General features: G+C 44.2%; 1 protein-coding gene across 6 annotated transcripts; it reads right to left on the minus strand.

The window, feature by feature from the left end:
• Window positions 1-1,977: 1,977 nt before the first annotated feature.
• On the minus strand, window positions 1,978-13,552 carry dohh (deoxyhypusine hydroxylase/monooxygenase). Of its 6 annotated transcripts, none has more exons than XM_088622030.1 (8): window positions 13,474-13,552; window positions 12,836-13,134; window positions 12,113-12,189; window positions 11,694-11,934; window positions 8,678-11,128; window positions 6,538-7,681; window positions 5,799-6,000; window positions 1,978-2,628 (listed from the first exon to the last, which is right to left on the minus strand). In XM_088622030.1, the coding sequence occupies exons 2-5, from the start codon at window positions 13,107-13,109 to the stop codon at window positions 10,812-10,814; spliced, it is 909 nt and encodes a 302-aa protein (XP_088478156.1). In that variant the 5' UTR covers window positions 13,110-13,134; window positions 13,474-13,552; the 3' UTR covers window positions 1,978-2,628; window positions 5,799-6,000; window positions 6,538-7,681; window positions 8,678-10,811. The 6 variants fall into 6 exon arrangements, with proteins under 6 accessions (XP_088478156.1, XP_088478157.1, XP_088478160.1 ...); XM_088622031.1 differs by adding an exon at window positions 4,489-4,984 and having other exon boundaries at window positions 12,836-13,548; XM_088622034.1 differs by lacking the exon at window positions 5,799-6,000 and adding an exon at window positions 4,489-4,984 and having other exon boundaries at window positions 12,836-13,548.
• Window positions 13,553-14,000: the final 448 nt, after the last annotated feature.

Raw genomic sequence — 14,000 nt, forward strand, 5'->3', positions numbered from 1 at the left:
GAGAAAGGTTGGACATCTTTTTTCATGTTTTGTGAAGTTTGCATTCCTTGCTAGCATTTCAATATATATTCCAAATATGTCCTTTGTCTAACATATGCTGTCCTTTATACAGTAGGTTATTCCTTGCTTGCAGCAGTGGATAAAAGGAAAACCGTTGGTGTGGTTTTCAGAGTTACGCAGAATAAAGGTTTTGAGCAGCAGTCCCCAGTCCTGGTGACCCACACACCTGCTGGATTTCATTCCTCCCCACCTACATTGGATCATTGAAGCCTTACCTGATCTAGGAAGTTGCTTCAATTGAATCAGCATTTTGTTTCTAGTCACTAGTTTGGGACTTTATTTCTCTTATAAATTACAACGGTTAAAGCTCCATCAAGTTTAAGAGCTGGGAACTAACATTTCAAATTAATTTTATTCTTATTAAGTCGACGAAGGGTTTGATTGTGTAACTTAGGGCTCAGCTGGAACAAGAACCAGTAGGAACTGCTGCTTTAGAGGAAACCGACCTCTTTCCTCTTTAACACCAGATGTGGCTCATGACTAACCTGCACTTTGCTGCACTGTGGTCTCTTGCAAGAGGTGGGTGTGTCTGCAGGATGTCTGGGTCTCTTTAAAGCAGCAGCACCTATAAGCTGGGAGAAGCTGTTAAATTGGTCCAGTTTACCAGCTAGTGACCATGCAGTCCATCTCATGAAGATCATTAATGTCCACGAAAGATGGTTTTATGAGAACTGGAACCATGACATTTCCCATAGCAGATTAGGCAATGATATGAAAAGATAGAGTGACATATGTTTCAGCTGAATGAAATTTGTATTTACAGGAATGCAGGTTTATATCTGTGGACAATTCGATAGCAAGAAACCTTTGTATTCAAAACTTCAAATGTACATTGTAGAATCCTTTGTAGATATCCCCCTGCGTATTGTATATGCACTAATATACTGTACATACAGCTATGTTTTACCAATGTGATGTAAAAATATGTTTGCACATTCATGTTTCTTTGACTACAATTGGTTTAATTTCAATTCCTGAGCTTGAATCGTGTCCTTACCTTTAACAGGCACGTCACACCTCTGTATGAGGAGAATTCTATGCAGGTTCACAGCCAGTTCATGCTGCCTGTGCATAATCCGTGTGTGTTTTTGTGCATGTGTGCAAATATTGTATATACACTGCATGGGCGGAGCGGTGGCTCTGTGGCTAAGGATCTGCGTCTGTGACTGGAAGGTTGCCGGTTCAAATCCCGTGGCCGGCAGAGGAATCCTACTCCGTTGGGCCCCTGAGCAAGGCCCTTAACCCTAACTGCTCCAAGGGCGCCGTACAATGGCAGACCCTGCGCTCTGACCCCAAGCTTCTCTCCCTGTCTGTGTGTCTGTGTCTCCTTGGAGAAAAGCTGGGGTATGCGAAAAGACGAATTCCTAATGCAAGAAATTGTATAGGGCGAATAAAGAAACATTATACATTATTATACATGCATGCTGGCAGTGCTGTAGGTGCATCGTTTATCTGTGGTTGGGGCTCATGTGCCATCTATTATCCAACGCCACGGTCCCAAGGTGACTGTCTAGTTGCCAAATTGCAAAGTCCCTGGCTAAGCTTTTAAGATGGTTTAAGGTGTCTTACCATTTTATGCTTGTGCCATCATAAAGACAGAGGGCAAGGCCTTTCAACTCAGCAGGGGCTGCTTTTGGATGGCTTCAGAAATGACAGATACAATCAGAAACACTAATTGAACCTGATACCAGGAAAGCAGGCAGTTGTATTTAAATGCTGTGTGAACTACTTGTTGTTAACTGCAAATCCACCACCTCTCTCAAATCTCCCTCCCTTGTTGTTATCCACTGCCAGCCCTCATTCCCAAGAGTTTAATAACCCAGAAAACACTCTATTAACTTAATTTAACTTAATTTGCACCCTCATTTGAAAAAAAAAATCAGACATCCCTGTTGGATCAGTCAAGATTAAGCAGGATTAAAGTAGAACACATTTTATTTTCTGAACCCAACATAAATATACATTAAATTGCAGAAATCTAAGAACTCACAACTGATTTCATTTTGCTATGATGTTCTGTTTTCAAAGGGCAGTCATTTACACTTTCAAGGAATTTGATATCCTATAGTACCTGGCTAGAATGGGGAAAAATAAATTCACAGCGGAAAACACAAAGCAATATTCTACAAGGTGATATGTCCCAAGAAATAGCCACAGGGAACGTTTTTGGGAGCCACCCCTTAAAACTCCACTCAGTTCTTTCAAAAAGACGGACTGGAACTCTTCGGGGATTTCTTGGACCAGAGCTGTTTGGGATTGGGAGAGAAGGACCGTACGAGACAATAATGGGACCCAGAGAGGCCAGAACAATCCTGCTGCTTGTTGTTGTAGATACGTTGCAATGACTAGACCTTGTGTTCCTTGTGCTCCTCCCCTGGGTGTCTGGCTGACCGTGTTAGGACTGGAGGGCTCTCTCCGACAGGACCCCAGACATGGGCAGGACCCCCCTCCTCTCCACCATCAGCCTCAGAAGCTCTTCGTCTTTGGTGTTTTCGTTTCTCACATCTCCCTGTCCCTTGCCGTCACGCTGCTTCCTTTCGTCCTCTGTGTTTGGCCCCAGCAACCAGTCTGCAACCACAGGCGGAGAAGGTAAGATATCAGAGTCACCGAAAAAGCAAAGAGGAGACGTCAGCCAGGGTGAGACCAGCACACAATCCGACTTCTCACGCAAAAAGTAACCTTTTTTTTGTGTCATCCTTAGCAATCACAGTCCAGGCTCACATGAGACTTGTGAACAAGACATACACACACACTGCAAGCCAAGAATAACTTTAATATTTGTTCCTTTCAAGAGTATTTTCACATCATGATCTTTGAAGCGGGGTAGAGAAGACATGTGTGGCTTTATACCTATTCTCAGATATTTTTGTAAGGTCAGTGATTGCAACCCCACTGGTTTCAGCAGGTCTCTTAGCAATAAATCTGAATCAGGGGTTCAGTGTGACACTGAAAATTAGACTTATATACTGGTTATATACTGTACCCCCAAACCTCCCCTCACAATGGCTGCTATAAAAAATGATGTCGTATAAACTTTATTTTTGTCTGTTGGGAAGGCGGTGTAGAAATATTCAGCCACTAAACATGAAAAAGAATTTCCCGAGACGTTGTACACCAGTTCAACAGGGGCATGTTTACAAAAGCCTGTAACATTCAGTTCTTTGTGGTGTTTTTAGTAAAACGGAAAAGCAAATTAGAGAAGACAGAAATGAAAATCAGGACTACAGAGACGACTTACGATTTGCCAGTCATTAGCTTAAATGGGTAACACTTAAATTGCTAGCAGGCTGTGGTATAATGACATTCATATGAGGAAAGTGTCTAGGTTGATCTTTAAGAAAGGAAAACCATCTTATCTCGCGCTGGTGAGATACCAGAGTTCCAGCCTGATATGATGCCACCTTCATGTTGAAATCCTTCCTGAAGGTCTGCCTCTTTTTTTCCATTGATCTGACCTCCATATCAGTGGTCTTATTAAAAGCAGACTGCAAGGTAATTCACTAAGAGTCTCTGAAATCCTATTAAAGGAGCTTGTGTGTGTTCATACACAGAGGGGGGAGGGGGGACTTTGTCAGTCTTAACAAAATGAACACCTATCTACTGCCCTAAAAGGGGACAAACTAAGGTCACAGGCAGGTTTGACCTTTTTGTCATCAGCTAGTCACTTACTCCAATGATGTCTGGATTTTCTGCTCTAATCTGTTTGGTCCGGTTTCAATCTGCTGTCACCCACTATTTTGACGAGTTTCGCAGAACTCCAGTGTGAATCTTACTTCACCTTTTCTGTCTCTGAATAAAGCTAATGATAAAACAGATAGCTCTTTTCTTTCTGTTTTAATGAAGGGCATCCTTCTGATATTCCAGGTAGGTCTTGCAGCCCCCAACAAGCCCACATTTACATACAGTGGCCAAAATGTTAGGATCCCCAACAGAGTGACGTGCTGGGCCTCAGTTAGTGCCAAGAACAGCTTAAACCCACCCTGCTCTGCAGTCAACAGGGTTTTGAAACATTTGCAGTCCAATGTCATTCCATTTTAGCAGGATCAAATCAATATAAGGTTGTGAGGAGGGTAATTGTAAAATGCGTATGCTGCTTGTTTTCAGTCGAATTAAGGGATTGGAAATCTGTCTTGCACTCCTCGAACAACCATGCATTTCCTGTCCCCAAGACAATCTATTCACGCGACTGGGAGACCCTAGTATTTTGGCCACTGAGTGTAAATGCTCACGAGTGCCAACCTAGGGACAGTGAAACTAGATCAATTAAGGTACATCATTCCCAGCATCGCCTTCCCTACCCCAGTCAGGGGGGCAGGACGGAGTGATGAGTCTCACGAGCTGACCTCAAGCTAAAGGAAACGCTTCGCAGAGCCCCTGCCCCACCGGGGCAGAAGAGGTCAGCGCCCCCTCTGGACGAGGTGCTCCTACCTGCCAGGTCATGAATCAGGTCATCGATGAGGTGGCTGACGATGACGTACACCACTGTGAGAACGGCCAAGGCTCCCATGATAAGGTAGAGGACGTGCTTGGGCTGGCGGGGTGTAATCTACGGAGTCCGCCCCATTGTCTTCCTCGGAGGGGTACTGGAAAAGGTGTCGGGTGGCATGGGCAAGTGTGGACTGGTTGGCAGAGAGTGGGAACTCTGTGGAGTTGGCAAGGGCTGCCCGGGCTAGCTCTGCCACTGGCATGAGGAGGGAAGGGGGGGGCGATCTTGTGTCCTTTTCTACAGGTCGTCCACCACGATGTGCCCCCCACACAGCCCTCAACAGGTGCGCAGGCCGAGTGTGGGGCAGCTGACCTTCCTGGGGTCTGTGCTTGTTTATGGAAGACAATCAGGCCCTGAAGCTTTAGTTAAGTACTCCTCAAACCATTAAGTTGTAGGTAATCCTTTTATAAATGTGCCTTCAATCCAGCATGCTTAATTCTGAAAGGGATATGGAGAGATAATGCACCAGGACACGCTAAAAATATTAATTTAATTTATAATATAAAAAAACACAACATAAACGTCATGTGTGCCATAGCTTAAGAAAACTTGCCATAATCCTTTATTAACATGTTTTTGTGTTATCTTGTTTTAAATTTGTGATTAAAAAGGATATTTCAAAGTGTCCCAGAGTGCTAAGTAGCTTCTAAGAAACTGTCATGGAGTGTCTCAGTGCAGCACTCCAAGAAAGCAAAGCTCGGACAGATGTAATAATTTAAATTAATCAATTAACCAGTTTATTACCAAGCTGTCAGTCATGCTAAAACCCAGTAATAGATCCTAAGGCTCTGTATTTAACAAGCCCTGAATTACAGAGATTTTGACGGAATTGTATTTTAATCATATTAGGTGAAAAATGGCTTGAAACACTATTAATGAGAGGCTCTGATTTCCATCTCTGACACCTGCCACTTCTGTACACAAAATAAAATCTGAGCAGAGCAGTTATTGATATGTAATTGATGCATTTCCACTGGTCCTGTCATGTTTCTTTCAGAGAGAAGACAGCGATGTGGAGGAGCCATGGAGGTTCTAGATGATGACTGGTGACTGCTAACTTTCTTTGGCAAAACGAGTGCTTGGACAAGGTGAAAAAGCTCCAGTGGATGACAGGATGTTGATGAGACACCAGCGACAGGTTCAGTCAGAATGGGCAGACTGCCAAAGAGCGAAGATGGTTATACATGCGTGCCCTTTGATCAGAAGGTTTCGGAAACATTTTGAGACACAAAAGGATCAGAAGGTGCCTTACCTTTTCACAGACAAGCTGGTTCTGTCTGTGGAAGGTCCAGTGCAGGGAAAACTAAGAGCTGGCCCTTCAGTCCATGCAATCCTCTTTCTCAGGTTTTCTTTTTTCTTTTTTGTCAGCCAATAATTCAAGACACAGAGGATACACAAACCTTCAACATCTTTCTGCTTATTTGAAGACCCACAGGAGGTGTCAGGATGACTAACTATCCCAAGACGATGGAAAAACAACAGGAAAAATTAAAGAGTTAATTAATGACAGTTCAAAATTCACAAAGGTTGTAATGACTTTGCAGTCCAAAGCAGAAAATCTGGTTTCTAACTTATTTCTGTTTTATGTAAATATGAGTAAGATGAAACAAAATATTATTCTGGAAACATTTCTACTTCCTTTTCTGTTGCACCGTTACAAGACTGTACCGGTCCTAGTCACCAGCTCTTAAATCCAGAAACACGCCCATCTGTTATGCACTGAGGATAATATTTCAATTCATTAATTTTCTTTGCAGTCAATCGAAAAAATCCACAATTCCCAAATCATTTAAAAACAAGGAGGCGAATCATGTTAAAAAGTTTCAGCTGGTTCGAAAACTTAATTTTACTGCTCTTTCTACTCCAGCTGACTCAGTACCAGATTTTAAAAAGTTTGGAAAGTTTGTACAATTTCGTCCCATCAATTACAGAGCAAATTCTAACAAACCCCTGGGATTACAAAGACAGCAGAAAAATCATTGTACGGGTACCTGTACGCTCGGCAGCAGCTGTTGTCAGCAAAGCCTTGGGACCCTATGTGAAGCTGTATGAAGGACAAAGAGAAAGTGCTAAATGCTACAGGCCAGGCAGTCATGCCCATGCCCTTTTCTACTTTCAAAAAAGGTGTCCGGATTAAGCTGGATTCTCCTTGGGCTTGGGCTCTTCCTCCACCTTTCTGTTAAAGGCTTCATGGAGAATGAAAATCCAGTAAAGCGCAGTCATGCTAGTGTTGACTATGATTATTCCAATCATGATTGGGTGCAGCATTCTGCCGGAGGGGTCTCAAACGCTGGCTGGGGTCTGGCTCTCCGGGGCGACGGTCGACACACTTCTCTGCACTTCTCAACCGTGTCTCTCTGTCTCTTTCTCTGACGGTATTAATTTTCTCCCCTCAATTATAACGCCTTACCCCCCCCCTGCTCCTAATCTGTCTGTGGCCTCCTGCTTCACGTTCACAACGCTAATGGGCCACAGGGGATTGAGGCTTTGTGAATACAGGTGCAAGATAAATCATAGGAGATTTTTAAGTTTGTTTCCTGGATGGTAGCAAAAATATTGGCCCAACTTAAACATCAGATATCCCACTATTATTATTATTATTATTATTATTATTATTAAAAAACTGGTGTTATTTGTGGCAAATAGGCAGTTGGAAACATTTATAAATATGGTAATCTTATCTGCATCACTGAGGAGCTACACTATAACACTAGTCTGCTGACAGCACCAGCCAGTTCATACATCTCAGTTTCAGTGTCTATATATATATATTGTCTTCTGGGGATTAAAAGAACTTTTACGATTACATTTAAAAATCATATATATGGATGCTGGCTTATGGAAAAATGCTTAAAGCTTTCAATGCCATGTTCAAATGGTAAATAAAATGCTGGTACTCATATTATTTTTTGTCAGACATTGTGAGCTGGCAACCTCAAAGGCAGCAGAAGCAAACACCAAGGGTGCCTTCGGTGGTGTATCAAATGTGTGTACAGACTTAACGGACAAACAGTATTGCAACATGCAGTCTCAATGAATTTGCCTTACCTGTTCTTCTGGGGTTACTGTTTGAGCTCCATTTCAGAGAGGTTTTCTCCTAACATTCAGATTGGTTGCTTTAGATGTACAAGTCTTCTGGAAAGAAACATGCATTGACATTCATCGGAATCTGAAAGCCATTCTTAGCACTTACAGTAACCCTGAAATGGTAATACATTCCATGCCTGCATTTATTGTATAAAAGTCATGGATGTTAACATTTATTTTATCTTTACGCTTGCACAACATACAGTACACATTCAAAAATGTGAATCTGCACTATTATGTTCAACATTTAATATCCTCCTCCTTTTAGACTAATTTCAGCTGTGCATCCAGACTTTGAAATGGCAAGAAATTACAGATATCACACATAGACACTTATTTAAATGTAGTCTCAATTCTCTTATGGGCGCTATGAGGCAAAAAGCAATCTGCAAGAGAGGATTCAGGATTCAGAAGAACAAAAACTGCCTTTGATGTCTCAGCCATTAACTCCAAAGATCATAATTTCACAGAAAATGCTTGTGCTAGTGATCTAAAGGAGTTTAGATGTTGGATTCTCCAGTCTTTGTGGACTGGTGACTCAACAGCAACCCCCACTTTAAACATAAGAGTATGCATCCCTATCAACAGATGTTATACTATCTATAATAGTTGTTAATAAACATGCGAGTTTAGTCATCAGAGCCAAAGTTATTTTTGATGATGGAGAGAAGATCCAAAAGGAAATTAAGAACATAAAAGGGAAAAACAGCAACAGGACACTGCATTTGCCCAACTCATTTGTCCAATTGTGTGCCATATACAGTAAATGAAAGTTCAGATTTCAATTAACAGGGTTCTCTAAATATAAAGGATTCCACTATGAATTGCAACACCTGCCATTACAAAGCAAGTCACCTTTTATACATCTGAGGATTGCTGCTTCTCTGAACACGTAACACTGCTCCATTAATGAGATGAATAGTCTTTGTGTTCTTTTTTATAAGGTTGATTGTCTCAATGTGCTGTGTCTGAAGGCTTTTGCAGAAGAGCACAACGCAGCAGGTGTTCACAACAACTATTTTTTAGTAGAGTCGCCATACTTACTCTGGGAGGGACGTTGGAGTTTCAGATGACGAGGTTCAGGCGGCTGTGCGAAATCATTTTTTGGGTAGCGTGCTCAAGAAGCACACCCAAATATCCATCCATCTCCTGTCTCCTGTCTTCTTCCTTTGGCTCCTCCAGCTGGGAGGTTTTCAATCACAGCTCCAAATCACACCAATCTCAGAGAAAAAAAGCTAAACAGCGTGATTTCTATCTATCCCCTGGATTAAGAGAATTTCAACTCAGAGCCTCCCAGTCACATGTACGGAGAACAGATGGCTTCCGAAAAGAAGGCCAATTTGCCTTGAATGGCATCCAGATTGGACTGTGATGAGACAAACTGCAGTTTTTAAAAGACAATAAAAGCTTCAGTGAACAACAATCAATTTTTTAATTTTCCAGACAAGATTTTTGTTTTCATAGGTCCTTTTTTCCCCACCCACTAATTTAAAAACTAATAAAACCACGCTTCCACAGTAAAGCAAAACTGTGGCTGAGAATCCTATAAAAATCACAGGAGAATTGATCACATTCCCAAAAAGGAATTTGTATGTATTCAATTGATATATCTAGAGACACACAAATTGAGAATCAAACTGGAGTAGTGTATTCATAACGAGCACATACACAAAAGCTTAAAATACAAAAAATAAAAGATCAGACTAAATGCCCTGTGCAGTGCAGTGGAGGCGAGGCGAGAACACTGGCAGAAAGATAGAGATCTCGGGATATCCATTCCTGGATAAGTACAAATCTTTTTCTGGTTGGTCTTATATTTAAAAATAATGAGGCTCCAATGAGATGTAGCTATCCCAGATGCAGGACAGGTAAATTCAGGAGATCAAAAGGGGGCTTCTGGTTGTTTACTCTCTTTAATTGAACTTTGTGGTAAATTAAGGGTTAAAGAGCCTTTAACAGACAGAACACAGGATAAAAAAACAAGAGAAACAGGAGGAGACAGAAGAAGCCTCATTACCCTCTTCCTCTACGCATGTGCCTCGGGACAGGACCCGGTTTCGATTGGCTTGGGAGGCCAGATTGTGGCTAAGTGATTTGGAGGGGATGGGCGTAATAAGTCCATCATCCTCATTAGTTCAGTCAGGGATCTCTGGGTATAAAGATGGGTGGGACAAAGGGCAGAGATCACAACAATGGAGTTCAACTGCTTGGAAACAAAGCCAAGATTTAACACAATGAGCCGGAACCAGCAAGAAAACAATGATATCATGTGGTTCCTACACAATACAGGCTTAATCTGGCCCACTGGATCAATAAACGTCTCAGCAAACAAACAGCAAAGATGTGCTGCGCAGCCCCCTCTAGGCTTTACTCCGGCAGGAATTGTGTTTTCAATCAGGCTCCAGTCTAGATCACACGTTTGTCTGAAGTCACCCCAAATCAGGGCTGAAACTTAACTGATAATATGCAGCTGCTGTCCAAATGACAGAAAGTATTTGCTGTCATTACACACTTAATCTTTTTAAGTAATGTCTGTAGAAGAAGCAAATAAAAACAGACAGACCCAGCTTAAATTTGCATTCAAGTGGCATGGCTTAATTTAAAACCACAGCTAAAACAAACATGAGAACAAACACAGGTGTTCAGTAACTGGAAGTGGAAATTGGCATTTTTGAACAGCAGCATCTCTTAAGATGATGAAAGATATTGTTCTTGATTGGTTATTATTGCCACTCACTCAACTAAAAACAACAACTGTCCAGGATCGGCATTGAAACAGTGCAGGTATGGGAGAAAGGCATGTACATGCTCCTATACAGAACTTCAAAAGTTAGCAAGTATGGGGAACATATTTTACTGTATTTAAAATTACAACAAACAGCAGGATTAAACCAGGAACTGCAGTTTATTGAAATGTAGCAATGCCAGAGGCTCATGTGTTATCAAACTGAAATATTTTAATATTTTAAATATAAGCAGTGATAAAACCATACAATGTGCAAATGTCCAGAAAACAAGTAGATATGAAAATAAGTCAATTTCCCTAACGTCCTAGCATTAAAGATAATAAATGTGTTCGGTATGGATCACGGACCCCCCAGGGAAATTCAGAAGAGCCAGGCAGGGAGGTGGTGTGCTGTGCTCTGCTTTCTCCAGCAGGCTGAGTGTCTGAGAGGGGTCACTGCGCCCCCTGCAGGCGGAGCAGCCCGTCTGCGTACTGGAACTGCCCGCTGTTCTCGTACTCGTACATGTCCAGCGCCACCTCGCAGCTCTCGTGCACCACGCGCTCGCGGTCGCCCAGGTGCTCCCGCAGCGCCCGCAGGCATGGCTCCTTGCCGATGGCGCCCAGGGCCTCCGCGCACTCGTGCCGCACCATGGCGCTCTCGTCCGCCCTGGCCAGCGCCGCGGCCAGCTGGGGCACGCAGGCCTCGTGCTGCACCTGCCCCAGGACGTAGCCCACCTCGTGCCGGAACAGGGCACTGCCGCACTGCAGCCCTGCAGACACAAGCAGACACGGCCGGCTCAGGGCACACTCGCCTCGCCAGAAACCACGTCACCCCGCTTCTGACCACTTCGGCCAGTACAGGGCCTCGGCGGAGGACCCGCGCACGCACACACAGAGAGAGAGACACACACACACACACACACACTCACAACAGGACCAATTATCCCTGAAGCCAATTAGCCTAACAGCATGTCTTTGGACTGTGGGAAGAAACTCACGAGAACCTGGGGAGAACATGCAAACTCCACACAGACAGCACCAGCAGGTCCAGGAACCCAGGGCCCCGGCGCTGCGAGGCAGCAATGCAGACCCCAGCACCACCGTGCCGTCGCATTAATTCTCAATAACACACACGCGCAACCTGCATGCAGACTGTGAGAACTGGGAGAACTGCGCTTCACTCCTAAATGTTTTTATTCCTGAAGAATTTCCCTATACTTTAAAGCACAGCCATGAAGAAATCAACTTGCTCAGATTTAAAGGAAGGTCAGGAGGGTCTCATGAAACTGAAACCCCCCGCGGCTTGCCCACTCCTCCCGGCTGCGTCACGCATACCGTCGGCCAGCGCCAGCACCGCCTCCTCCGTGCCCAGGTTCCTGAGGGCGAACATGGCTCTGTACCGGTCGAAGAGGGGCAGGGACTCGTCCAGCAGGCGGGTTCGGAGCTCTGGGACGCTCCTCTCCGGGGCCGGGGGCGCCGGGTCCACGGACACGTAGGGGCTGTCGTCCTTCCACTGCTCCTGCCCGCTGAGCAGCCACTCGATCCGCCTCAGCGCCAGCTGGCAGGTCTCTGCAACCTGAGGGGGGCCGGGGGCGACACTCAGCTGCACGGACCCACTTCGACCTGCCTGGCTGGGGCTCAGCACTGCACTGCCGCCATGCCCATATTCCAGCACTTCAGGATCTTATAGTGCAGTAGATAAGAGTTGTACTAGTTAACTGCTTAGATACACTTAAGCTTTATTTGGACCTTACCTCAATCACAGGGTCTTCAGAGTAACGCTTCAGGATATCCAGAACCTTGGGATTTCCTATTGCTCCTAAAGCTTCTCCTGGAAAGACAAGCAAAATCATCAAGGGTTAAAGCCGCGTCCAACATTTTTATGCAGAGAACTCAACTTGACTCTGATCACACAGCGGCATGAACAGCCCATGACAGGAAAGTGCTAGGGTGGGGGAAGCTACAGGGGTACCCCCTCTGCTTCCCACTACGCGCACAGGCGATGCTCAACTGTCTAGACAATAACAGGACACCCCGTGTCTCAAGACTGACCCACGCAGAGCCCTCAAATAATCGAACCCTCAATCATGCTAATCATAGGAACAAGTCGAGGTTTATTCCGGGCCGAAAAGAGAAGAAAGGAAACAAGCCTTCTTCTGGTGTTTCTTTTCAGCAGGAATAAACCTTTAGTTGTTCATTTGCAGCCTACCCATGCTGACGCAGCTCCCTACTGGAACTACTATGCCAATAATAGGGTCATTTCAACTCTTTTGACGGCTGTATTTCTTAACTTCACGTCATCTGACCTAGCGACTTGTTCAGAGAGGTACTCATTTAAGTAAAGGCTTCAGCTGGGGGGGGGAAGAGATTCAGGACAAGGGTTGGGAGCCCCCTGTTAGAGAGATCTGAAAATGATCTGCACCTCTCCCGTCAGTCAGCGGTTCTCGGGGCTCGGAAGGAGAACTGTGGACCCTCACCGGCCTCGTGTCGGACCATGGGCTCCTGCCGCGTGTCCTCCAGCACGGACACCAGCGTGGGGATGGCGCGCTCGTCCTGCATCTGGCCCAGGCAGTAGGCCAGCTCATGCTTCAGGAGCGCCGAGTCGTCCGCGAAGGCCTTGCTGATCCAGTCTATGGCGGCCGACCCGCCCAGATTCCTCAGGGTGAACAGAGCCCGGAAACGCGCCCTGAGGGGCTCCTCGACGTTCACCAGTATACTTCCCAGCGCCTCGATTTCCTTGTCGTTCACCATCTTCCGTCAGAATCGAGGTTGCCTTCTGTTGTCGAGAACAGTTAACTATAATATTAAAATGATTTTAAACTCCCGATAAATATGGGATATATCTTGTTGGTTTTTTTTAACGAAACCCTACTTATAATTCAAAGAGGATAATGGACATTTGCTCATCGAACGCTTTATAAATAAACGATCTGTTCAGAAGTATGTTTTTCCACCATTTAACAATTCTCGCTAGGGATAAAATGGTATGCAACGGTGAATTATGCGGATCAGGACTACCGGAAATATTTCTGCAAATGACGCTGTTGTCTATTTGTGTTAAACGACAATTCAACAATTATTATAAAACGATAAATAATAAAATACTAGAATATACGTGCAAAACATCAACTTAGACACGACACACAGGGCGCAGCCATCTTGCCTCACTTTGCCCGGCGTAGACAAACACTCCCGTGGCAACGGGGGGGATTTCAAGAGGGTGTTTCAAATGAATTTCGCTATTAAAATTCAACATTAACGGAAGTTTGCTAATGTACATTTAATTACATGTAATTACACGTAAGCTTACACATTTTGTATAGATTTTCTGACAATATTTAATTTTACTTCAACTTTTATTTTAATAAATCTATACATATCTCCCCCCGCAACGCAGTCCGTTGGTTCCGTCTGCTGTCTTCAATCAGAAGCGATTTAAAGCGCTGCTGTAGTTATGGCTGCAGCTGCAAACTATACTGTAGGTAGCAGAAAATAGATCGGAGAATATCATCCAGTCGTTTCTTAAATGCAATCAGCGTACTGCCTTCAACAACATCGACGGGAAGGTTCTACCATAACCTCCACAGCCCCCTGTGTCAAGTTTTAAACGCTCTTCCACGGAGTTTTCACTTGTCTGATTAT

The sequence above is a fragment of the Lepisosteus platostomus genome, chromosome 27 (genome assembly GCF_059453375.1).
Source record: "Lepisosteus platostomus isolate fLepPlt1 chromosome 27, fLepPlt1.hap1, whole genome shotgun sequence".
NCBI classification, from domain to species: domain Eukaryota; kingdom Metazoa; phylum Chordata; class Actinopteri; order Semionotiformes; family Lepisosteidae; genus Lepisosteus; species Lepisosteus platostomus.

Bases quoted from the DNA above. Each gene is read 5' to 3' on its own strand.
- dohh (XM_088622030.1), bottom strand. From the start codon at position 13,109: ATGGTGAACGACAAGGAAATCGAGGCGCTGGGAAGTATACTGGTGAAC. The intron at 12,190-12,835 runs GTGAGGGTCCAC...TTGTCTTTCCAG, and splicing joins CATGGTCCGACACGAGGCCG to GAGAAGCTTTAGGAGCAATA. The intron at 11,935-12,112 runs GTAAGGTCCAAA...GGCCCCCCTCAG, and splicing joins CTGAAGACCCTGTGATTGAG to GTTGCAGAGACCTGCCAGCT.